Below are 27,367 nucleotides of genomic sequence, written 5' to 3' on the forward strand. Positions count from 1 at the left end.
TTATTTACTTTTCATTCTTTTTCGTGGCGATTTTACGTACCTTAAATTGTTTAAATTTAGCATGTTAGTACTCGTTACTATGCAATGGTGACAAAATTTATGTGAATGTTCGTGATGTTCATATGTTAATTTTAGAAAATTTTAATTATTAATATTTATTAAATTTACTGTTAAGCTTATTAAATTTGTATTATTTTAACTTATCCTAATTCTATTTGAATTAAATTGTGATGAGTTTAACGGTAAAGTAAAAAAACTATTAATAGTTAGAAAGCTCTAAAATAAACATGTGGTAATATGAGAATGTTCGAGTAAAAATATTTCATACTTGCATAATAAAGGATATTAACTTGCCAATTTAAACGATTTATTAGAATATGTAAACATTGTGGAAAATAGATAAAGATGTATAAGTGCAAAGTGAGTGAAATACAAGGTATTTACATGCTATTTAGCCTTTCAATAATTATCTTTAGGGTAATGCTTCCTATCATTCCCGTTGAACATTATCTTATTGATCTCAAAGAGTCTACAGGAAAAAAAATTATTTGGGTTTTTTAGATATTAGCTCCTTAAATTAGAGTTATTTCAATATTAGTTTCTCAAATTAACTTAGTGTTATGGTGTTCTCATTCGCCAAAGTGCAACTCATTACGAAGTAACGGATAGGTGCACTGCATGCTATACCAATCAAGTTGGTGGCCAGAGACCAGCAGAGACAACAACTCAATCGACTTGTCGAGTCGACGTTCCCTCATGTCGGCTCGAAAAGGCGATACTTGTCGCCCCCTTTGTCGAAAACGACTCGTCACGAGCCCACTCGACCATTTACTAGACGTCTCGCGAGGACGACTCGGAAGACGTTACTTTTCGGCGAAGTTAAACGATAACTTCTGCCTCGAGCTTCTCCCACTGGCAACGTGTCTGTATCGCATTTAACGCATGACAAGCACATCATGCATCTAGCCCTAATAGCTTTCATGACTCATTGGACCACGCAGGCACCGTCATGCCACCAATCACTTCCTATTTAATGTTTGAGCTGATCGCTCATCCAGTCGTTAGCCCACACTTCGCCGCCACTATCCTGCAGTCGGCCAAAGTGACTGATCTACCATTATACCCTAGGTATAAATACAGGTACTATTCGAACATAACAGGGATGAACTTCTTTGATCTTGGATCTTGATCTTTTTCAATCTGAACCTTAAGTAGACATACTGTACACACAAGAACTCACACAGTTCTTTACATTTCCCCACTTAAGTTCATCAGCTAACTTGATCGTTAGAGGAACCACGGGAGAACCAAACCTCGTCCTCTCACAAATTTCTATTAGTGCAGATTTATCAACCCCACTCAAAGAACCGAACATAAAGTCGGGGAAGAAAACAACCCCTCATCAATACTCAACAACGCAATCCAACTACGAATATAACTGACTGTGTGATCACTAGTATATCAACACTTAGTATGTGACATTAATTCTTGTAGCTAGCTGGTGTTAAAATGGATGAGAAATATTTTGTTTTCTTTGATTTTTTTCCCCTTTAATAAACAATTATAACCCTCTCCTCCCCCTCTTCCTGACCTTTTCTTTTCTCATGTTTCTCCAAGCCCCCACTGCAACTTCTCCACCCTCTCTCTTCTCTATTAAACTCGTCCTATGGCTTCATGGCTTCAAAATTCACGAGGGGGTGGTGGGGAAGAGAGAAATATAATATCATAAAATAATAATATTATAAAGTAATAGTAGTTGGTGGATATGTTCTCGGTGACAAAAATAGTTTTATCAGTTCCATCGCATCACATTATTTCGTGTGATGAGATAGAAAAATAAAAATAAATATTGTTACTAATATTTTACTTTTAATAAAATCAAAATATGTATGCTTGCTAGTAAAAATTCTCTACAAAATCTAACATTACAATTAGATTCGAAAATAATTTATAGAAGATTGCCCACAAAATATACATATATGTATATATCAAAAGACACAGAAAGTGTTTAGACAATTACTTTTAGAACAAAATCAAAAAAGATATTTCACACTTTTATAATTGCTCTCGATGATTTTTCATATTTTGAAACTAATTAATGCATGATTTTTTCAGTGGCAACCTTATCAAACACATTTTTTATGTACGTAACCAAACAATCATTCATCCATTCATCTTCCATTTTGTTACACAAATAATTCTTTATAAACTTCATTATAGAAAAAGCTCGCTCTATAATTGTGCTTGCCAGTAAGATCAAAGCTAACTTCATAAGCAAATACACCAAAGAATATGCAACATTTTTTTGTCTAAACCAACTTTTGGAAAGATCATCAATACCTTTTAGCTTTGAGAATTAACTATTTGAATATACGTCAAGGATGTACTTCTTAAGTTGATTATCAAGAGTCATGAGATCTATTGAATGAAACTCTAATGAATAAAACTGAGCTAAGCGAATGAATTTTCACTTATCAAAAGATGAAAATGAGTCCTTTGGATTTAAGCAAGCAATACAAATAAGCAAATCGATGTTATCCTCCGTAAAGCGACTGTTGAGCTTGTGAAATTGCTTGTCAATCACTTGATAGAAAATCTCAATACGAAAATGGTATAAATTTGTCACTTTCTCAACATTACGATTTGACCGTCTGTAAAGTACAAACACATTATTCATATTTGGAATATAATATCACATTTTTTTCACAAAATGATGGAACTTCACTACCAAAGATTCCTACTCATCATCTCTCATCATTTTATCATTGTTGCTTGGCCACTTTAACTAAAGCCATGATATTGTTGACATCTTCATCCTTTCATTGCAAGGCTTGAGACATTTCTTGTGTAATTCTCAATATCTTTTTCATTAAATGCATGTCAAATACAATCTCAAAAAGATTGCATGAAGTATAGCAGGGCACTTGCTCCATCTTTTTGCTCCGAGTTTGAGCCATAATAGATGAGAACATAAAAATCAATTTGGCCAACATTCCATAATGAGAAGCCAGTGAATATCTCCAACTCGACGAAGAGATGTTTCTTGATTTAAACCTTTACCACTTGAAATTCACTATTTTCTAAGCCTTCGATGATCTTGCTAACTTATTGTTCTCGAAGAATATTTTAACGTTTGCATGAACCTCCAAAAGCATCATAAAAAGTAGAGCAATTATCGGCGGTTGCTTTCCAACACTCATAAGAGTTAGTTGAAGTTTGGTGTGCGAAATAAAGGATATAGAAAGCACACTCATTTTCCTTCATGATCAATGTTTTAAAGCCATTAAATTATCCTTTCATGTTACTAACAAGATCGTAAACTTGTTCACGAACTCTTGATAAACTTAGTCCATCTTTAGAAAACAAACACTCAATTGGCTCATTAAAGGCTAAGGCAGTTTTGGAGGAAACGTAAATAAGTGCAAGAAAGTGTTCAATGAATATCATGTCCACATAATACAAAAGAACAATCATTTGCTCTTTAATAGATACATCATTAGACTCATCAATTAAAATAGTAAAAAAATCATCACCAATATTATCGATAATAACTTGAGTAGCTTCATTAACATCAATACTGACAATTCCATTTACATGCTAGATGCCGTTAGTTTGATATTTTTACGAGCACTTGTCAAAACATTTGCTAAAAATAATATTTTGATTAGCTGTGAAATGTATGAGGTAAAGAAAGTTTCATTGATCACTTGATTGTTCAGATTCATCATGATCTCGAAAGGCCAAAGCTAAACATAATAAAATTGAATACAATTGATTGTTGTCATCAAGTGAACACAACAATCTTCTTTAGTTTGATCTAATCCATTGGATATGGCAACATCAATGTGTTGCTTTTCCTTCATTAAAGCTTGACATTTAGTCCAAGCTTAATTATACACACCATATGGACCATCAACATGCTTTATTAGACTCTCTTTCTTTTTTCAATTTGTATACATGTTGGTGGTAAAATAATCACCACTTTGCTTAGGCTTCATAAGATAGCAACACAAGTAAAAGGCGCATCTTTAGATATGCTATACCAAGACAATTTTTAAATTCATTAAAGTTATTTGGATTGAAATGACATAAATTATTTTCAAGTTTTGTTTGTGCAAATCTGTCTCCGTGGTTGACAAAGGCCTTTTTGCAAATAGGCTCTTTGAATATCATTGTAGGCATAAAAAAATTGCCTATAGGTTCTCGCATATAGCTCGAGATAAAAAAAAGACGATGAATGTCACTATCCGAGTCAAGGAGGATTATCTGAGTCAAAGGAGATCATCTGATATTGTAGAGAAGCTACAAAGCACACGAAATAAGTCGGCGAAGCGTACGAGTCTGTGAAACATGCTAAACGATAAAGGAACAACTCAACCAAGAGTTGTGCTTTATCCACAAATGGGTGAAGTACCATGTGTGTCTCATCTACTTTATGGGTGTTTTGCCTATGTAAAGTTGTATATCTCTTCGTCAGCTTTCCAACGCATCTTGGATCATCTCATTCCGAGATCGGACGAGGGAGTTAGAGCTAAAATACCCGAGACAACACAAACTGTCTCAGAAGTGCGAGACAGACTTCACTGTCTCGGAATGCGGGACAGTCATGACTGTCTCGCACCAAATCTGAAGAAGGTCAAAAGACAAAAGTTGTATATCTCTTCGTCAGCTTTCCAACTCATCTTGGATCATCTCATTCCGAGATCGGACGAGGGAGTTAGAGCTAAAATACCTGAGACAACACAAACTGTCTCAGAAGTGCGAGACAGACTTCACTGTCTCGGAATGCGAGACAGTCATGACTGTCTCGCACCAAATCTGAAGAAGATCAAAAAACAAAAGTTGTAGATCTCTTCGTCATATTTCCAACGCATCTTGGATTATCTCATTTCGAGATCGAACGAGGGAGTTAGAGCTAAAATACCCGAGACAACACAAACTGTCTCAGAAGTACGAGACAGACTTCACTGTCTCGGAATGCGAGACAGTCATGACTGTCTCGCACCAAATCTGAAGAAGGTCAAAAGACAAAAGTTGTAGATCTCTTCGTCATCTTTCCAACGCATCTTGGATCATCTCATTCCGATATCAGACGAGGGAGTTAGAACTAAAATACCCGAGATAGTACAAACTATCTCGGAAGTGCGAGACAGACTTCACTGTCTCGGCCATAGAGTTGGTTACAACACATTTTTTGACGGTTTTTTGGCTTCATAACTACTTGAGATCAACCATAAACGTGGGGAGATGGTTACAAACTGAAGGGAGACCCACTAACATCATAAAAGGATGGTATTTAGGTAGTGGGACAATGGTTACAAAAGGGGGCTGATTAGAGAGCATCAAAAGGGGGCTGATTAGAGAGCATCTAAGGGGGCTGATCATAGAGCATCCAAAGGATGGAGCACTTTAGAGAGCAATCCAGAGCAGAGAGAGAGCAGACTTGATTTATTGGTGTGATTCCTTAAGATTCGAGCTTTGACTTGATCTTAAGAAGAACGACTATCTTACTTTGATAAGATCTTCGTTTCAAATTCTCACTTCGATAAACGAAGGAAGAATCATTAAGCCCTCTTCACGATCTGTGATTCGGCGGTCCACGAGTTAAAGCACTCCCGGCACAGGCAAAGTCCCACAAAACAAGAATCGATAAACGATTTTTTGTGTTATTTTCCAAGAGAGTTGTAATTTTCTCAATTTTTCATTGTAATTCTCTGTAAACAATTTAAGTTTTAATGGAATCTACGATGAAAACAACTTTCGGTGAAAACAATCATCTCAATCATTGGGATGATAATTGAAAGTATCCGGTCGAAGCATTGGATCTATCGGAAGATCTTTTAAGTTCACTCCATTGTTTTGCTTATTGCTAGTTTAAAGACCATTTGCATTTGGAGCAGTTAATGATTGCTCCATTGGAGACTTTCTCTTAAGATATATCTCCATAGCTAAAAAATTATGCAAGATAATAAAAATCATATTATTTCAATTAATGATTAATTATGTTTTTAGTTATATTTAATTACCAATTCTCACAATTTGACTTTCTACAATGTTTATATGACTCGACTTCTCAAAATAAATAACAATCTGTTAACCACAAATTCCTTTTACATTTTAATTTATTTCAAATTTTAGTAAAATTGAAGAAAATATTTGACAAACTAAACTATTTTATTACATATTCTTGGCATATTAAAATTTTGAATTGTATCCCTCAATCATAGGTGAAAGCATGTGATGTATGAACTAGTAATTAAACAAAACTATATTAACTCTTTAAACACACAACTCAAAGAAATTTTTAAACAAAACTATATTAACTCTTTAAACAATTAAACAAAACTATATTAACTCTTTAAACAATTAAACAAAACTATATTAACTCTTTAAACCCACAATTCAAAGAATTTTTTTAACTCACTTTACATTGGTTAGGTGAGAAGTTGAGGAAAAAGGGAGGAATGGTTGGTGGTTGGTGTGGGTCTAGGTAGAGTTCAGGGCGTCGGTGGGTCAGGCCCAAGGTTTGATAGGTGGTAGCGATGCAGACGAGAGTTGGGTGGATCTTGCAATTTAGAAACTTTTGGGTTTCTAGATTCTGAGAAAAAGAAGAGAGAGGGAGAGGGAGAAAGATTAGTTTTGAGTTTGAGTTTTAGGTTTTGGGCAGTGGGTTCAAATGTTTCGTTGTATATTTCAGCTTTAAAAGTTTATGGGCCAATTTATTGCTTGTGCATAAACTTAATTGGCTTGTTATATTAATGGGCTTGTGCTTGTATTGTTATATTAGATACAGGTTGGCGTGCAACTCTGGGGGCAAATTGGAAAAATGTAGAAAGATTATGTGTAAATTATGAAAAATTCATGGGTGCAAGTGCACCCTCAGGGCAAGTGTAAATTCGCCCCCTGAAGATGATTAAGGTGACATTACCAGCGGAAGTGATGGTGGTGATGGAGGAGGTGAGAATATCGACACACGATGTGGTGGAGGTGGAGGAAATGGTGACGAAGGAGCTAGAGCTGGAGGCAAGGCAATTTGGGAGACTAATACCAAAATATAAAGATTGGAGGGAATAATATTAAATGGTTTTTCTATAGAGTGTCCATGGACACTCTATAAGATAGGAGAGAGATAGAGAGAAATAAATTATGCACAGAAATTAATGTAAATCAGGGAGGCCTATGAGCTATTCATTTCTTTCTATCTCTATCTCACGGACACTCCATAGGAAAACCGGATATTAAAATACCTATGATTTAAGGAGCTAATATTTAAAATCATTTGCTTATAAATTTGGGACCTGATAGTAACTTTCAATGATCAAGAGGACGGCCCCTCTATTGACTGTCCTCCTTTTACACCTTTCACCTTTCGCTGCAGTCTCTTTCAAAAGAATCCTCTCTCCCTCCTCCTCTCTATAATAAACAAACCCCCTCAGATCCCCAATCTCTCTCCTCTCCCAAGACCCAAACCCAAACCCTAACCCTAACCCTAACCCTAGCCATGTCCTCTTCCTCCTCCTTCCGCTACGGCGACAGCCTCACAATCCTAGTCATCTCCATCTGCACCGCCGCCCTCTGCGAGCTCATCTCGTGGCTCCTCATCTACCGAACCTCCACCTACAAATCCCTCCGCTCCTCCATCGACAAGGCCTCCAAAAAACTCGACTCCATGAAATCCTCCTCCTCCTCCTCCTCCTCCCAAACCCTAACCCAGGCCAACAACCCCCTCCCCCTCTCCAAAAGGTCCAACAAATCCAAAAAGATCGATCGGGTCGAATCCAGCCTCAAAGAATCCACCCGCGATCTCTCCCTCTCTAAGTTCAAATCCGGCGCCGTCGTTGCCGTTGTCTTGTTCGTGGTGTTTGGATTGCTGAATTCGATGTTCGAAGGCCGGGCGGTGGCGAAACTGCCGTTCTCGCCGGTGTCGTTGGTGCTGAAGATGAGCCACCGCGGGCTGCCGGGTGGGGACCCGACGGATTGCTCGATGGCGTTCTTGTATTTCTTGTGCTCGATTAGTATTAGGACGAATCTGCAGAAGTTTTTGGGGTTCTCGCCGCCGAGGGGAGCTGCTGGGGCCGGGTTGTTCCCGATGTCCGATCCTAAGATCAACTGAATCAAATGATTGGTGAGTGTGTTTTTTTTCCTTCTGTTGGGTAATTATTGCTTTTTTTTTAAAAAAAAATAAGCAAGGGACTATGTTGTTTGCTTAGTTTTTCATTAATGATCTAGCACTCATTATGTACTGGTATGTATACGCTTCTAGTTAGTAAAACACTCGCTCACTTTTCACTTGTATAGATTAGATCAGAAGCATAATGTGATATATTTTCATTTTTCAGTCTCACACTTTGTATGTGATTGTTGCGAAAGAAAGAGGCTCCTTACAGATTAGGGTGGTGATATATTGAGTCTTACAACTATAAATGATAGTCAGTAGAGGAAAATGTATAAAGCAATGTTGCAATTTGGAAGAGAGATGAATGTTTGTTTATGGTGGAAAGTGAACGTGGAAAAGAAAAGGAAACTCTAAATTGTCCAAATGCAGATATCTGCGCCAATGATTGGGTTATATACTGAAGAATCCTGATGCGTTTAGACGTCCAACAATCACTAACCGTTGGAGAATATTTGTTGATCCATGAAGGAAAAACTCATCATCAAAGAAAAGCCCTCATGTGGACCAGTCAACATGCTAATTAATTTTTGGAATCTCTATAGCAACATAATTCAGAGCTTCATCTTGCACTAAGGTCCAGAGCTATCTAAGCGCTACTCATCCATTATCTATTGATGGAAGCATAGAGGAAAGTCGTTCATGTGCTGAATACTGATGCAGGAAATCGTCTATTGCTTCCTAGTTCCTACTGAGTATTGCACTGCATATTTTAAGTGTTCTGCTCTTATTTTTCTGCCATGGACCAGAACTGGGAAAATTACATATTGAACCTGGTATTTAACAGAAATCTTTGGTTAAAAGAATACACTTCATGTAACTATAGGTTCTTTTCTTTGTACATGAAGGGCTCTCTATGTTCTGACATAAGTAGAATCAGCGTGCTTAATGGAATTGTTGTATCAGGATGTCGGATGATGTGATATTTCACTCCTAAAAGGGTGCAACATAGCTAGGAATAGCATCCATCGTGTTAGCTGTAGTTGCTGTGGTATGTGATGATCCAGTCAGCAATATACATATAATACTTGGGCTGTGAAATATGTTGATCATTTGATCTTTTGAGTTCTTCACACACTTTATGACATTATTTGTATCACATCAAATACTTAACATTTGCATGAGAAAAATTCTGTGTAATAATTAAATATACCTGGATTTGGTTCATTCGCATGTTTCTTACTCTGATACAATCTTTTCATTCATTTGTAGTTAGGAAGCATTGATTGGTTGGTAATACTTGTTAACAACAATCTGAGGAAGGTAGACAATTTGTTTCTTCTTTGGAATATTAATAAGGATTTCCCCTGATCAATGTGTGTGGTTTATGCATATAGTTTTTCGGTATGATTATTTGACCTGTTAATAACTTCTCAGTATGTTTTTTATGATTTTTGTCGTAGTCAATTCATTTTTTTGATGTCCAATTTGTTCCTTTGCAGTGTTAATGTGCAAGACAGTAGGTCTTTTTCCAATCAAAGGTTTGGGAGTTTTTGAGGACCCAAGGAGCTTTCAAATTAGAGAAGAAATAGGAAGCATGCCCCCTCTTTTTTATTTAGTTGACAATTGTGTCTCTGACAATTATATACAATAGTTTCTTTGCATTATTAAGAGCAAAGTATTAATGGAACTCTTGTTTTTTCCCCTATGAGAAATGTTAAATGTTTAAATGCTTCAGCACAACTACTTCATAAGTTGAGATTTGTACTTCTTGATTCTTGACACATGTATAAGTATTATTATTCATTTTCGCTAATTTTGTTTCACGTGGTCTAGTGATTGCTATTTAAATTTGTATTCAAGAAACAACACTCACATTGCTATGGTAATGCTTCTATAAGACTGCACGCAACATATTTCTGAATGTTGAAAGGGATGGTATCAAACACACAAGATTCTTACCACCTTGAAGCTGTATGTCACCGAAAAATGCACAACGTGAAATCATACTGATTTTTGTACGTGTTGTTTCTCTTCCAATCAAATATTTTAACTTTCATATCTCGTCTCTCTTTGGTTTTGACCTTGATTAAGTCTACATCACCTTGGAGAAAACTACCTTATTTCGGTTTGCACCACCATTCTTGGAGTTTTCTATGTGTTGCATACTGGGTAGAGTTGCACATTGAACAATAACAGGTAGATCAAAGTTCAAATAGCCAGAACCTTGCTGTGGTAAACTTCGTGGCAAAAATACCTTCAAGCCGGTATGAGACATGCAACATCTTTGGCATATTCGAAAGCTGCAGAGCCCAAGCATTTCAAGTTTTTATAACCAAATCGAGGCTAAACCAGGTCTAAAGGAAAGATGAAAACATTAATGCCATCTCTTTTTTGGGGTACTGTGTAAAATTCTGTACTTTTCAAGTAAAGCAACACTGAAACAATCGACCAGAGTACAAAGCTTTCTAAGCAACTTATGACGGACAGTCATAGAGAAGGGAAAGAAGAAGGGAAAAAAAAATCATTTTTTCTCACGCAAAATTGAGATGTTCAATTATCCAAGCTTCAATTGCACTGTTTTTTTTTTGTGGGATAAAAGATTGCTCTGGTATTAAAACACAAGGATCCGTGAGCTGAGAGATTATGGCTGGCTGTTTGGTAGCTTGCTGAGAATTGAATGCTCTGGCTTGTGCTCACATTCGAAATCTAGATGAACAAATGCTCGCTCAACTTCTGGGAGCTCCTCAATCTTGATCTGCAGGGACTCCCCAATGGCATGAGCTTCTTTCAAAGGCAAATCTTCAGGTAGCTCGATGTCAACCTGTTGCAAAAGAAGCCATGAATTTTGAAATCATATGATTATATGACCGACATAAGTTTGTTATAGAAGGGCTACATTATATAAATAGCCTTAAGTTTGTCCGTTATCTAGTGTCAGTAATATTGTACTTTCGTTAAGACTTAAAACTGACTCTGTGTGGAATAAGTGGACAAACTAGTGAAACTGACTCATGTAGCCGACTCCACAAACTCACTAATTTAACACAGAAACTGACTCCCAACAGGACCAAATGAAGAAAATTGAGTTATAGTTGACCCCTGAGATTCGAGGCAAAGGTCAGCTAACCATATGGCAACATCAAAGTGCAGATGTTTAAACAAAAGAATCGGTTGACACAATGTTTCTCTCTTCTAAAACCGTCTAAAGAGCGATTACTCTTTATTTATAGAGCACACAGATTTCATGTTCATTTGTTATAAGATGAGAGTATAAATCAACTAATTAGCAACCAACCTCTACAAAGTAAAGAACTCCAAAGGTATATGCTCGAACAGTATCAACATGTTTGATTTGAGTATCGTGCCTTATAACAAGATATGTCAGTTTCTGCAACACATCAGGGGGCGCCGATTGACCAACCAGCGAAACTACACAAGAGAGATAGTTACAGTGCATCAGTTAAAGACAACAAATAACTCAAAATAACTTTTAGATGTTAAAGTTTCTAGCTAAATCAAAACTACATCCATTAACATCTGAATAGCTTTCATGCAAATTATTGCGAGAACTTGAGGGGTCCTCAAAAACCATGCTACTTAAATAAGAAGACTTGTCCAAGAACACAGACCTGCATTTTCCCAGACAGTACCAGACCAATTAGCAATTGTATAAATTGCTAGAGCAATGGCTCCTGCAGGATCAATCCACCAGTAGAATTTATCCCCAAGAACAGCAGCAAGCAAACCCACAGCATTGGTAACAACATCAAAATAATGGTCCTGAAATTAAGCGGTGACACTTTAAGACAAAAAAACTCTGCAAAAATCTAACAATCAGTTGGATTCAGAGAGATACTGAGGAAACCTTAGCATAAGCATGAACAATCTTGTTTCCGGAAGTTCTGCAGTATAGCCAAAGAGCAAGTTTTACTCCAGTAGCAGTTAACATTATGGCATATAGCCATACCAACTGCGATGAAGACATTTTATCGGTGGGATTGTTTTCTATCAATTGTTCAAGAGCTTGAACCAGGACTTGGAACCCTAGATGATTAAAGAAAAAAGTTAATGCTAGTTTATTTTAGTGAAACTGCCAGGTAAATCGAAAGATTAGTGAAACTCACTAACAATAGAGGAACATAATTAGAAATAAGAAAGGATGCACTTGAAATCCTTCTTTGGCTTCAAAATTTATTAGACTAACAATTCAATTAATTTTCACTCAGCAAGGAGTTGTTACACATATATAACAGGAATCAATAAGTATTTTTTGGAGAATATATCAGGAATTGAAATCTTTTTTTAGTATTATAGAATGGTCATGAAACAGAAAACTTTTAAATTAAGAATGAAAACATTAAGCTCAAGATGATAATTTACCCAGCGTGGCCATGATAGCGGCAAAAACAATGATGCCTACTGGTTGAACACGTAACTTGCCGATGGGGTATTTGTAGATATTTATACTTTTCATTGACACATGTGTAAACCAAAGAATTCCTCCTGCCAGAAGGTCCAATAATGAATCAAGTGTGGAAGCAGCAATTGCTAGAGATCCACTTCTTATAGTAGCATACACCTGTAAGTAGCAAAGATCGCTTGGAAAATATAACACGAAAAGGGCTACATGATCATATCACATAAAAAAGATTAAATCGTCATAACTTGTCTCTTCTCTTTCATTTTTACACTTCAATAACTTAAGGAAAAAAAAAGAGAAAACAAAAGATAGGACTTAAGAGAGACATAATGTACCTTCAGTGTCAACAGAATAATGTTTGCATAATTTGAGATCTTCATTGCGAATTCACTATGCTCTTGCTCAGCCCGATCTTGTTCTTCATCTATTTCAGGTGTGAATAAAGAGTCCACTTCTTCAAAGGATTTAAGTGTGGCAAACTGCTTCTCATAGTATTCTTTCTCTCCTAACCAAATGAAAGAGGAAAAAAAATGGCTTCAAACTGGAATGCTAAATTACATCATCCGGTAAAGTACACAAATCACTCACCTTTAGTTCATGAGTATAGTATTTATAATAAACGGATTTTTATAATTCTTCTTTTCTACACTTTAATATAATTAATAACTATATTGGAATAACTAATGACATTCATGAAAGAGAACTTGTGTAACTTTGATACTGACACAGATTTCTTTAGATCTAAACAGTGCATGGATATGATGGGTGTCTGAATATAAAAAGAGACAACTATTAAGGATTAGCACATATTGTTGAAAGTAAAACTAAATAAATTATAATGACAGTTAGTATGTAAATAATATTTTAGGTTTAAAACGTAATTTCATAATAATAAATTGATAAATCTCATGTCACATATTCAACTAGTTGCAGGAAAATTAGAAGATCATTCACACTCATAGTCACAAGTTAATTTAGGAGTGCGTAACATATTTTTTTTTTTGGGAAAAACGCAAAAAATCCTTCAATCTTCTACGTTCCGATGTATAAAATACAAGCTTAAATACAGGCTAGAAAACATAAAACTGAAATCGAGGACTGAAAAGTTATCCGGTCCAAACCTCCACCAACAACATGCTCATTTGCAAGGTCATTAATCCAAACAAAATATTGTCATCTTGATGTTTTTGCCCAGACAAATAAAACACAATTTTGGAGCACTTCATGAGTTTAGATGGTTTCTATTATTACCACTCTTTGTGATAGTGGAAATCTAAGGTGGCGTGCTCCTATCCATTGAAATTGAGATGGATGGTAAAAATTGAAAAAATTGTACCCTCTCCAATTATCAACTAATTGGAGAGGGTGCGAATCGTAAACATCCCCCCTCAACTTGTGCATGTTTGTTCATGTTTTTGATGATGCTCGTCAGGGTGTATTCACCCAAAATTTACCACAACCTTGGCACTTAACGCATCTCATTAATACTTAAATGTACTTGTTTTCAGTGGTTACATAAAAACCCATATGTCCTACATAAATAAAACAGTGTAAATTTTAAGCAACATTAGCGGGAATCAGTAAAAGAAAAATAAAATAAAATAAAATCCTACAACAAGATTCAAACTTTTTCAGTAAGGAGCGCGAAGTTTAAAGCAAAAACCTACCTTGGATAAGGCCACGAGTTTTTGAGAGATCGATGTCGAAAGGCTTCTCAGGGTCGATGCCGCCCCGAATTTTATCCGGAAGATTCGTCACGAATTCCGTCCGGAGCGAATTAACCGAATTTTTCCTCTGCCTTCGAATCAACGGCGACCGTATCTCTCCTTCACCTTCCATCTCTCTCTCTCTCTCAATAATAACACAAAATAAAATAAAAACAGAAAGACAAGGAAATTAAAAGGATTAAAGACAAGAGGATAGAAATTTGGAGAGAGAGGGAGAGAGTGAATATTCTTATAGATACAAAGACAATTTGGTGTTGTCTATGTTTCGCCTCAGTTGCATTCATTGATATTTCTTTTGTTTGTTTTTGTTTATGGGACCGCTGATTGATTCCGATAATTAATTGGGTTTTTTTTTTCAATTTGACTTCTTCTTTTGGATTTGTTTATGACGAGTTTAATACTTAACTAAATTGGGTTCTCCTTGACCTTGTTTATTTATGACGTGTGCTTCTTCGTGAGTATTTTTTATTTAATTCTTTGTATTTATCTTCTTTTTTTATTTAAGACAACGGAGGATTAGTTGTGTACAAATTCATACAGAATATAATCAAGAAAGTCGCCAGTTAGACTTAAATCTATTATTTATTCTAAACCAAATGCCTGTAACTAACATTTTAATATCTGAAAGCATCAGTATGACGATTGCTTAATGATCGAAAATAAAATTGGGTTATAAAAAACTTCAGGTTCAACGCTATGATGAAAAGTTAACTAGGCAAATGAAGTAAATGAAAATTATATAATAGATGTGAGGAAATTCCTTCAATTGAGTAAAATGCATCAACTTAATTTCTTATCATTTTTCTATCATCAAAAATACTATTATGAGCTAGCAACCAAATTAAAATCCTAATGAATCATTTTCCCAATAAACTTCACGGAAAGGATCCATAAAAGTTCTGGCAGTTAGAAATGCACAAAAACAAAAAAAATAATTCAACAAAGTGAACTTAACAAACAAGTAACAATTATATTATAGGAAGAGAAGTGATGAAAAATGCTTACACGGAGCGCATGTAACGTGATCCCATTAATACTTATACATTGAAACTGTCAAATATACGCAGCAAACGCATTTTATGCTAAAATATATAGTGTTCAACATGTTGATATGGCTCACTTTCTTGTTTATTAGAGTTAATTATAGAAATTTCTTCCTCTATTTTCAAATAAGAAAATACCATTTGAATACGCTTGCAGATATCCTCTTTATGCTATTAGCTAAGCACAATTTTTTGTATTTTTTTAGAAAAGGACAGGGCCCAGACTTTATTGATAGAAAAGAATTAATAATGGATTTACAAATATGAGAATACCAAGAGATAATAGTTAATTAGAAATATGTACATGGTTTTCTGCTTTTATGCAATGGTAGATGATCAAGTCACAGCTCCACTAAGCATGAAGCACTCAACTTGACATGTTTTTCAGTATGATTCTTAGCTCTTTGAGTTGAAAACATGCTCATTGTGCTCTTTACAAGGACCGTACTATCCCATTTGTTTTGTTTTGTTTTTCTGCTAATGGGGATTGCATTCGAGCGCCAATAAGTCCATGATTTCTTCAGTAATACAATAGGTTTTTATCCGCACAAAAAACAAAAAGGTTTATTTGGTTTCAGGGCATGGCTCTTTGCAGTCCATAAGGATGCACTTCACTGTTGCAAATTTTCAAAGTTTGTGTTCTATAGTAAACTAAAGGTGATCCAATTTCGAATTTCAAAATTCAGCCCCCGGATAACAAATTGGATATTATTTATGGTTTTTCTTTCAGTAAAATGAATAGACAAATCTACAGCACCGAAAAATAAGTTCTCAAATGATGATCTTCACCAACAATTTTACATAAAATCCAAAACCAAATGTTCTAATCTCAATACACGATGCTCCAGGTTGACAACGCAAACAGCACACTGATTTTAGTAAACTCAGCGAAAACATGTAATTTTTTTTTACAGTGTTAGCTATGATGTTCAATCTCTTCAGGTACGTACAGTGAAACATCAACTACAGATTCTAGTGTTTCTCCGCCAAAATTATTAGGAATGATTAGCTTCCTGTACTCTCTGGAGAAGTGGTTGAAGGGCCTTCGCAACGATCGTCATATTTGGTCGGAAGTCAGATTCATACTGAACACAGAGTGCTGCAACCGCTGCCATCTGAAGCATTTCAAGCACAAGAAAAATTGATAATCAGAGCAACATTTTGCCCCCATTAGACCTAATTTGACAATTACCATTTTTTCATGGACAGTGAAAAAAATGAGTGCATACAAATTTCCCTTCCTATTGATGATTGATGACATGCTTTGAAAAAAAAGACAAAAGAAGAAGAATATACTGCATAACCATGGTACCTGCATAGATGAGATGAAAGCAAAACTTGGGAGAGAAGTTAAAACTGCATGTGTAGCCTCTCGCTTGAGTTAAGATGCAGATGCATAGTCTCCCTCTTGATAAATGGACAAATGTATTACTTTTTTTCGATGGTTGTGAATGAGGTGAACATGAAACACAAAATTTGGTCCCATTGCATACCTATAATTATCTATATCACGTTAATTATTTTATCTTTTCTTTTTTTAGTAGGGCAAGATTCCAGGGATTTTATTCACATTCACACCAGCATCAGGATGGCTTTGCGCAATTAATAACATCTAACATAAAAGCTTAGAGGCTTACATATTTCCTAAGAGAAGTCTTATCTGTTATTCATCTTCAACACCTCACTGAAAATTATTTATCTTTGATTCTAAATATTCATTTGTAAGTTAATAATGTATGGACAAAAAATTTAACAGCATATTTGCTGGCAATGCATAAATTGTAGGATTATCAATGTAGGTTTCCATTTAGTCATTCGCTAAGAAGATTAGCCTACTCTATTATACATCACTCTTCCCTCAAAAAATTGTATAATGCCTCGTTATGATTTCTCTTACTTTAAGGCATGATATCCTAAAAGACGTTCAGGCTGCCTATAGTGGCCCGAACAATCTAGAATAAATTTTTTTTTGAAACATGATTTCTAAAATTCTTAATTTCAGATTGTTTTACTGAGTTATAATTATGTGATATCCTTTTATCAGCGAAGAAATAAATGCACAATTACCTCCAAAAAGGGAAGATACAATGAAGCAAACCATTTGAAATAAAATCATTGCAACGTGAAAGTGAAATGGTTAAGTAAAGAGAAACCTAACCTTAGCAACTCCTTTCGGTGGGTATTCATTGTTTAGCTTGGGGTCAACACATTGTCTAACTTTGTCTTCACTTAACCTTGGTGTTGCCTGATGACAGCACAATCTGAGTTAGGTACACAAAATAAAGCAACAATACATGCAGTTTTCTTTTTTACTTTTATTTTTCATTTTGTTGAGAAAATACATGCATAAGTTATAATAGGAAGGAAAAAAACCTACCCAAGTAACAAGACTTTGCTGTCCTTTTGGCATGGTATGATCTACAGGTTTTCTACCTGTTAAGAGCTCTAGAAGAACAACCCCATAGCTATAGACATCACTCTTCTGAGTCAACTGTCCTGTCATTGCATACCTAGAGAACAATTATAAAGCAGAGGATAAGAAATAGCGTGTTATCGATTTGCATGCAAAATTTAGCAGTTGTGATCCATATGGCATTGTACAACTCATCACTGTAGTTCCTTTTTTTGGTAGAATTCATTCTTTCTTTGATAAAGAGAATTTAGGAATTACCATACCACCGAATTATAATGTAAGTTAAAGCTATATACAATGATACAAATATAGTAAGTTATATCTGGGGCATAATATCATTTGTTAAGGAAACTAAATATGAAAACCAAATAAAAATGGAGCCATGAACAAAAAGTAAGCTACAACAAAGACACCCACTATCATTTTCTAGTGAAAGCTTACNAGAAGAAAATATACTGAAAAAATAATGCCAAAATAAAAGTATTAGTAAGCTTACTCTGGAGCATGATAACCAAATGTTCCTAAAACTCGAGTCGAGTGCAAGCGAGCTGCAGTATCAGGAGACTGGTTGGTCAAATTAAAATCAGCGATCTTTGAGTTAAAATCCTCAAACACGAGGACATTGCTTGATCTCACATCCCGATGGACTATAGAAGGCTGCACTTTCTCATGAAGAAACTCAAGACCTCTCGCAGCACCATAAGCAATCTTTACACGCTGGTTCCAACTCAATACAGGACCAGGCTCAGCACCTTGTACCCCTTTCTTCCCTATTCAAAAGGAAGAATAACAAAATTAGATCTACATGTGAATCAAGATTAGGAATAAATTCATGTGAGTACACACAATGTACCATGTAGAATGTCGTGTAGTGACCCTCTTGTTGCAAATTCATATACCAAAATCCTATTATTCTCCTCCAAGCAATAACCCAGCAACCGGACAAAGTAATCATGGTTAAGTCTTGAAACCATTGATAGCTAGAATAAATCATGACCCAGAATAAAAGAGTGCAATCAGAATGAGGTGCAAATATAATTCATTGAAAAGTTGTTGGAGAGATGAGTTACCTGAGTTAGGAAATCAGAGTCATGTTCTTGAGAGGCATTTGGGTCTAGTTTCTTTGGTAGAAGTGCATAAAAGACTCGTCCAAATGATCCTTCACCAACTAGAGCCTTCTCGCCAAAGTTGCTGGTCAACCGGTTCAGGTCAGCTAAGGAAAAAGCTGGGAGATCAATTGGCAAAGCCTTCTTAGCAGCTCCACTCTTTGGAGCAGTAGGCTCTCTTCGGTCCCTATCCTGACCTAAATTAGAAAAAATTAGTGTGATTTAGAACTAAGAAATAAGTTAAAAGCTACTCTACTAAATTTAATAGCTTGCAAACTTTTATCAACCAATTTGAGAGTGAAGAAACAGAGAAGGATAAATTAATAAATAAGAAACTATTTTCAGGTTATGGTGCACTGTTATTTCAGATCAAAGAAAAAAGTATAAATGTTCGAAAAATTACTTCTTTATTTTTCATGTCTTTTAGTGTTAAGTTCTCTTTTTCAAAACAGAACAATTACGAACAACTTAAGTTGCAAAGAAGATTTTGAAAACTATGAAGTAAAGTCTAATTGCACAAAGAAATACTCGAAGTAGTTTGCATTAAATGTATGGGACTATGGGGAAGCAAACAACATTATTATGTTGTAACACAAAAATCCATATGCCATAGGAGATACAATCAGATAGGTTTCATAAATACTCCTCAGTTGATCCAAGTCCCCTCAAGCTAAAAATTCCTTATTGCTCCTCTCGTTATGGACCGACGTGGCATCTTATTCTGCTTTTCTTTTAGACTTTAATTTCTTCACGTTTGCTATTCACTTTCTGGATATGATAATTGTTAATTTAACAGAAACAACCCATGATAGAACAAAATGGAAGAATAGGATTCATGTAGCTGACCCTAACCATTTGGGATAAAAGCTTTGTTGTTGTTGCTTCTCACTTTCTCTAACTGTTAGGTTTAATTCACAGAACAGGACACACAGGATAGTCCACATTCTTGGAGAAGAATGATAACTCGGTTAATAACTATTTTTTGTTAGATTTACGTAGATCTCTTTCTTATTAGACCGTAAATTACCACAAGGGGCCTCTAACCTCAGAATCCCAATAGAAATGGCCTAGTTTCTCTTACCCAATTGTACATATTAACTGTGGAAATCATACAAAATATTAAAAATTAGCCATAATGATTAAGTAGAAGAAATCATACAAAATATTAAAAATTACCCATAATGATTAATTAGAATCTTCCTCCTTGAGGAGAATGTTATTTTGTAGACCTAGACCAACCTGTAGCATCAGTCTCAACAGAACGGCATCACAATTTTCCATACACCAGGTTAAGTTCTGTGGTGTCAAGGTCATTCCAAATAAAGCAGCAACACGAAGAGGTTGGAATTCCCGAATCTAGATTTTGCCTGTTATGTTTCTTCTTTATCTAGAAAGGAAACATAAAGCAGTATACCGGCCATTCATAATGATATCCACAGAGCTTCTAAAATAAGTTTAAAAAAATGGATGCCGATATTTCAGTACGATTTAAGGGAGGGTATGAGACAGCACTTCAGACTTAGGTAAATGACTTACCGACAATATGTTAGATAGCTAAGAGTACCTTTTTTTAATTTTTTAGGAGAACAAAGTTCTGTATCTTATATAAGAAAAGTAACATAGATATAAGGTAGCGGACATACACTATTAGAATGTTCTCAAACATTCGATAACATTATTAACTTCCAAGAGATGATAATGGAAAGCATTAGTGCATTATATCTGTTCTGAGATCCAGGCTGCAGAAAATAGGACATTTACTTCTTTCTGTAGGTGGACACTTATAATATATAAGCAGCAAGCATTTGACTCAACTGCAAAGAGATGAAATCATTATACTGCATTGAGCTACTAACATTCTGCCAAGCAGGACTAAAGAATGCAAACTTTTACCCGTTCCAGGTGTCTGTTGTTGCGCATATGTTACTCGAAGTACACATTGACATTCGGTACTTAAAATAATACTACTAACAGTAAATAATACTACTAACAGTAAATAAGTAAATAAGTGGGAAATAACTTGATATCATCCTTTTGAAAAATGTAATCAAGCAAAACGGTGACTATAACATTATCATCATACAATTCTTAAAGTCAAAACGGAGAAGGAGAAGAACATGGGTCAGTTCGAAGAATTCTCCATAGAAAGACCGACTCTACTTGTACAAATTTTCTTTCAGCCTGACGGAGACAATTCATGACCTAGAGAAGCCAAAACTTCCTGACTACCCAGCCATTCTATTTAGGCTCTCAACATAGAAGAGTCTAGCATGCATGAAAATCATACCGAGAAAAGAGTCTAGACAAAAGGCAAGAGATTTGTCTATGAACATTTTGTTAATATCTAAGGCAAAAATTGGAAGAAGATGAATTTCATGCTAGCATTCACTTTGGAATCTCATGATAGTATGTATAGTTCAACAGAGGGGGATACCAAGGTTAATGTGCTCAATGTGTAAATGTTGTTTCTAATGCTAGTTTGGTCATTCTGGCGGCTTATGATGTTTTATATGCAGTTTGGTGGTTAGATATGTGCAATGTTTTGCACGAGCATGCTTTTGATGGGGGGGGAAACTTCCTCAGGAAAGGGTTGAGCCCACCCTTGCTTTCCAAATTAAAAGAACCATAAAGGACCAAACTGAGCTGAATTGCTTTAAAAAATGATGACCGAAACAGTAGATAAACCCAAATCTTGCAACTTCAATGCATCCAAACGCCTTAACTATATTTCAATTGATGATCATCATACACATAGACAGCAATTGAGAGTATGGAACCAAACAAGCAACTGAATCACAAAAGAGGGAAAACGATACAAAACAATGAAATCAACCAAAATTTGTAAATTAAATGTTTAGCATCTCACCAGGAGTGTTGTGGTTAATGGGAGCAGGGTTCTCCCTAGCTGGAGGTCCATGAGTATCCTCTTCTGTGTCGCAGCAGCAGCACCACATGTTGAGGATCGCCGGTGACGAACAAAAAAGACACTGGACACTTGAATTGTTCTCTAACTCACTGAAGAAAGTTAACTACACCAATGAGAGAGACTCGATATAAAAACAACAGATGTTCTTTGTTGTTTACGCCACTTCCCAAATGGCCCCCTCACAAATATACCAACAAATCTAAATGCAAATATCGGATCGTGAAGATTTAATGAAAAAAACCACCCTCGCATTGCAAACATAAGGCAATTTTACCGAACAAAAAACGTTTCTACATCACGAAGGAAACAATCAATTACACACATTCAAAGGGGTTTCTACCCAATTCCCTATATAATGAGATAAAAGACCGATCTTTGCCAAACAATGGGATGAAGAAACTTACAGTGAAGAGATCAGCTGGGAGAGGAGCCGAACCCTGATCCCGATCGCAGTCCTCAAATTTTCCCGCAAAAAAAAAAAATTGTGAAGTTAGGGGAAATGCAGGAGAGATTACAAAACCCTAATCTATTTTTATTTTTGATCGTGCTGAAAATTTGATCCCTCTTCTAATTAAGGGAGAGGAACGGCCCTTGGGGAAACAGAGGCGTTCACGTCGTTCGCGGGACGATCGTGTCCTTTTATATCAACTACCGTCGCGTACTCGGACATGCGCGCACGTAAGTTGCTCTAGAGCACAGAGCAGGCGTACTAGTCAAAAGCAAATTATGTTGGGCTGTCGTTGGGCCTGCATAGAAGAGGCCCAGCTTATCATCCGAGAGCGCTTTTATGTTACTTGAGTATCATGGTTATTTGTCGAGATCTAGCCCCCAAAAAAATTTAAGGGGACGTTATTTATCGGGACATTTGGGGGTAATGGTATAATTTTGATGATTCTATTTTCATAGTGTTATTCATTAGGACAATGGAACAAGGATATTATCTTTTTATGTTATTGATTATTTAGAACACTAGTGAGATAATTTCATCACTTAGGATAAAATTACCCCTATACAAAAAATTTGTCCCAGTAGTAAAAATTTACCTTATCCTCCGTATTTGAACAATTTTGTTCCACTTTGAAGGCAATTGGGATAATTTTCAAACATTTTTGTATTACTTAACTAATACATTCTAATTATATTATAAATATATGACATGATTTATAAAATATAAAGTAATAATATATTCAATATATTATATTTTATTATCATGTAATAAAATAAAAAAATTATTATAATTTAATTTATATGTATAATTTATTTTATGATATTTATTATATATTATTATGCAATATCACATACTATATTATATTAATAGTATAACATATTTATTATAATATTATATAATATCCTAATAACATATATTATTATATAATATATTATATTAACTGATATTTTATTGTAGAAATTATATTATAGTGTATTATATTAAACCAATATAATAATATAGTATAATATAATATAACATATTAAAATTAATAAATATGTTAGTATATTACATTTAATTATAAATATAATATAATATAAATCATGTTATGTGATTATATTATATTATATTATATTCATATAATAAATATATTATTGTACTATAATATAATACATTTTAGATATTTTTTATATATCATAGTAATTATCATATAATATTATACTATATTTTAATTACAATATAGTATTTTAAATAATATTATATTGAATAAAAAATATTATAATATTTTATGCGGTAAATTTTAACCTATGACTCTGTTCTAATATATTAAATTAGATATTATATTAAATACATTGTTTATATATTATATCAGTTATTATATATATGACATACTATTATAATATAATATAATAATTACTAATATTAATAAAATATTATGATATAATATAATATAATACTATAGTTTGAAATAATATAATATATTATACTATAACATGATACTTTTTAATATATATTATTGTAATTATCATGTAATATTAATTATAGTACAACATATTATATTCTAATTTAAAGTAAAATAATGTTTATAGTATATAATATACTAAATAATATACTAAACCAATTAGATAAGTTAATTATATTTTAATAAGGTGTCACATCATCAATTATCCCATATGAATTGTCAAATTAAAGGCTCAAATTGTCTCATTATCCCATTTATCCCACTTTACCCCCACTCAAAATATCCCAGAGGGATAAAATTGTTCCATTGGAACAATTTTTCCACTTGCCCCTAATTTGTCCTAACCAATAACCCCCTAATGTTAACGTACTCCTGTAGTATGATCATAATTTTCACACATTGATAACTAGACTAGACTTTATAGTCCCTTACGATTTAAATGTGAATTACTCTAATATCACATTCAAAGTCACTTCCACTGCCAAACACCGAAGTTGGGGTGGAAAATGAGATGAGAGTCGAAAATTAATAATTTTATATTCTAGGAATATAATTATAAGACTCAAATATATAAATAAGTTCTTTTTTACTGATTGCGATCATGATTCATCTGAACTTTAATTTGTTATTATGGCACCATACAATAATAATATGCAGAAGAAACACAAGGGTTCTCAATGCCAACTGTCAATTTGAGGAAGGTATCACAAATCCTCCTAAAGCCTACATAAACTACTGCCATCAAACAATTTTAGTACATTACATATAGATCACAATCTATGATTTGTCGACATTATTCTGCATCTCGACCAAAATTGATAACAGCACAAGTATATACTACAAGAAAAAGGTTTCTATCTCATGATGTTCTAGATTTCCAGGCTTTTGATATCTTCCTCGCAACATATCGAGCAGCAGTAGCTCCACCAGCAGCGAGAAACCCAGACACTGCCTGCCTTGTACTTGAGACCATAACTTTTCGCCTCAAAGCTTTGCGAACAAAATTAGCAGCCTCTTCTCTAGAGGAGACAAGAATTTGAGACGTTACACTGCCTGAAGATTTATAAACAATGGTAATGGGCAAATCTAAAAGATTATCAATGATGAGGCAAGTAGGCAGTAGACGGAGGAATTTCTTACCCATTTTTACTGATTCTTTGTTTAACTGCAGTTTTGGCGCCATCTGGTTTTGAGTTGTGCAAATAACAGTAGAGAAGAGCGAGCTCGTTGCTGACAAACTATAGTCCTAGACGTAGCAATGTAAATAAGAAACAGTCATACTGGGGCAATGTGAGAGGGAAATTGAGAGTGATGAAATAGTGACTGATACTGGAATAGATATATGTCGATACATTTTCTCTCCAATTAATTGCACGAGCTTCTCCACTCTTCTCTAGCAGTCCATCAAACGTACTTCTCTACGACCAATAAACTAATTGTTTGTCTGTGTGCATCTGTGTGCATGCATGTACATATATGTATGCATTTATATTTTACTAATGGTAACTAGTAACTTGGATACATAAACATATAATGATTTTTTCCTATTTGTTTGAAACAGATATCAGACTTGATTGACATAAAATTTTATTGCTATAACATAGAATTATCTTGACATAAATCTGCATGCCAAAAAATTTTAGGGAAAATTGTATTGGGAGCCTTACTTTTAAGAATCCAATCAAGAAACACACCTTTTTGGACTAACTAAAAAAACCTTTGACTGACTGAAGAAAGCTTTCAAAAGACCCCTTAACCTATGCAATTTTTTTAAGTATTTCAAAAATATCCTCTCCTTCATTCTTTTCCCTCCTTTTCCCCCTCTTTTTTTTCCTTCTCATTTCCATGAACCCATGAAACTCTCATCTCATCTTCAACCTCTCTCACTCTCTCCTCTCCTCTCATCTTCAAACTCTCTCATCTCTCCTTGCCCCTCTCATTTTAACCTCTCTGATCTCCCTCCCACTCTCACCTTCAACCTCTCTCATCTCTCTTCTCATCTCTATCTTCTCTTGTCCTCCTCCACTGCCGCCTTCACCTTCGTAGTTGCCTCTCAATATCATCGCCGCTCCTCCTCCTCCTCCTCCTCCTCCTTTTCCTCCACATCTTTCTTCTTCTTAGTTGTTTATCATCCTCTGTCTCGACCTTTGCTTCTCCTTCCCATCTTTTCCTACTCTCCTCTAGTCTCTCTTTTCTCTCTACTGTCTCTCCTCCTCCGATCTTTCCTTCACTTCACTATTTTATTTCATGAACTAATCATATCAAGATTAATACTTTAACCTGATTTGATAAAAATAAAAAATAAAAATAAAAAGACATTTTATGTGCATGATCTACGGCAAACGATAAGTGGTTAAATAGAAAAAATAAAGTTGTTATTTTTAACAATTTTATTCATAAAACTATTAAGGGAGGCGACGAGAGGATAAAGGAAGAGAGATAGACAGTGAGGAGGAGCGGTAGTGGTTGAGAAAGGAGAAGAAAAAAAAAGAGAGTTGTTATCTTTTATGTTTTTTTTCAAACAATATTGTCTTTGTTCATAAAACTGTTGCATTTGTTTATTAAATTGTTACATTTCACATTTCTCAAATCTGAGCTATGAAATTGTTTATTTTTTTTATAAAACTGTTATTTGTTAGACATAATATATTATTAAAATGTAATTTATTGTAGACAATATGCTACCTTTGTTTTTTAAACTGTTACTTTTTTAATAAAAATATTATCAACATTGATTAAACTGTTACTTTTTCGTTTGCCTAGTCTACATTTTCAAATATTATTTTCATTCATAAATTATTATATTTGTTCATAAACAAGTTACTTCATTAATAAAACTTGTTAATCCATTTCATAAAATGGTTACCTATGTTCATAATATTATTACATGCATAGATTAAAATGTTACCTTTGTTATTTCCTGCAAACTAATGCTACAAAATTTCATATTCGTTCATAAGTGAGATGAGGATAAGATGTTGCATTACATAATATTTATACTTGTTCATAAGTTGTTGCATTTCATAGATATTTATACTCGTTCATAAGTTGTTGCGTTACATAAGTATTTATACTATTTAGAAGATGACTCTAGACTCAAGGTATTAAACACAAAATACTCTTTAATTTGATAAAGTATCACCCAATGAAAGGTCCCCTCCAATTTTCTCTTTGTGCATAGGCAGATACTTCAAGTTTATTATCCAATATAGACAATGAAGAAGTAGAAGAGAGCTGGCAGAGGAGGGGGAGGAGAGGCAACGAAGAAAATACAAGGGACAAAGGGAAGGAAGGATAGACGTCAAAGAAGAAAAAGGAGAGACAAGAGAGGAGAAGGAGAGGCGGATAGAAGGAGGAGAGGTGCCGATAGAAGAGGATGATAGACGAAGGATAAGAAGAAAGAGAGGGAGAAGGTGAAGGAGGAGGAGGGGACGCAGTGGAGAGGTGACAACATTAAAAGAGAAGCAATGATGGGAAAAAAGACGGTGGTGGAGCAGGATGAGAAAAGTAAGAAGGAAAGAGATGAGAGAGCAGAAGATGAGAAATGTTTATGGGTTCACAGAAAAAATGAGAAGGAAAAAAAACGAATGGAGAGAAAAGAAAATAATGAAAAAGTAAAGAAGAGACGATACAGGGGGGGCGGGGGGGAGGTGAGTGAGGTCGAAGATGAGAGATGAGAGAGCTTCATGGGTTCATGAAAGATATGAAAAGAGAAAAAAAGAGGGTG

At 34.8% G+C, this 27,367-nt stretch overlaps 4 protein-coding genes across 5 annotated transcripts in view; 1 reads left to right on the top strand and 3 right to left on the bottom strand.

The window, feature by feature from the left end:
* On the top strand, window positions 7,303-9,890 carry LOC109833568 (calcium load-activated calcium channel-like). The gene is made up of 2 exons (XM_020401286.1): window positions 7,303-8,125; window positions 9,616-9,890. The coding sequence occupies exon 1, from the start codon at window positions 7,502-7,504 to the stop codon at window positions 8,111-8,113; it is 612 nt and encodes a 203-aa protein (XP_020256875.1). The 5' UTR covers window positions 7,303-7,501; the 3' UTR covers window positions 8,114-8,125; window positions 9,616-9,890.
* On the bottom strand, window positions 10,561-14,547 carry LOC109833566 (metal tolerance protein 4-like). Its single transcript, XM_020401284.1, has 7 exons — window positions 14,204-14,547; window positions 12,872-13,041; window positions 12,497-12,695; window positions 11,982-12,160; window positions 11,746-11,896; window positions 11,412-11,545; window positions 10,561-10,937 (listed from the first exon to the last, which is right to left on the bottom strand). Exons 1-7 carry the CDS (start codon window positions 14,373-14,375, stop codon window positions 10,758-10,760), a joined length of 1,185 nt encoding a protein of 394 aa, XP_020256873.1. The 5' UTR covers window positions 14,376-14,547; the 3' UTR covers window positions 10,561-10,757.
* On the bottom strand, window positions 16,086-22,406 carry LOC109833567 (probable protein kinase At2g41970). The gene is made up of 8 exons (XM_020401285.1): window positions 22,156-22,406; window positions 21,692-21,840; window positions 18,790-19,022; window positions 18,573-18,699; window positions 18,216-18,489; window positions 17,684-17,816; window positions 17,465-17,551; window positions 16,086-16,421 (listed from the first exon to the last, which is right to left on the bottom strand). The coding sequence occupies exons 2-8, from the start codon at window positions 21,777-21,779 to the stop codon at window positions 16,302-16,304; spliced, it is 1,062 nt and encodes a 353-aa protein (XP_020256874.1). The 5' UTR covers window positions 21,780-21,840; window positions 22,156-22,406; the 3' UTR covers window positions 16,086-16,301.
* LOC109833569 (phosphatidate cytidylyltransferase, mitochondrial) overlaps window positions 24,310-27,367 on the bottom strand; it is a 9,787-nt gene continuing 6,729 nt past the window's right edge. The window contains exons 9-10 of one of the 2 annotated variants that reach the window (XM_020401287.1): window positions 24,781-24,886; window positions 24,310-24,693 (exon numbers count right to left, since the gene is read on the bottom strand). In XM_020401287.1, the coding sequence (XP_020256876.1) occupies window positions 24,500-24,693; window positions 24,781-24,886 (300 nt within the window). In that variant the 3' untranslated portion in view covers window positions 24,310-24,499. The remainder of the gene's footprint in view (window positions 24,694-24,780; window positions 24,887-27,367) is intronic. The other variant, XM_020401288.1, reaches the window with a different exon arrangement.

The sequence above is a fragment of the Asparagus officinalis genome, chromosome 3 (assembly GCF_001876935.1).
Source record: "Asparagus officinalis chromosome 3, Aspof.V1, whole genome shotgun sequence".
Lineage (NCBI taxonomy): Eukaryota > Viridiplantae > Streptophyta > Magnoliopsida > Asparagales > Asparagaceae > Asparagus > Asparagus officinalis.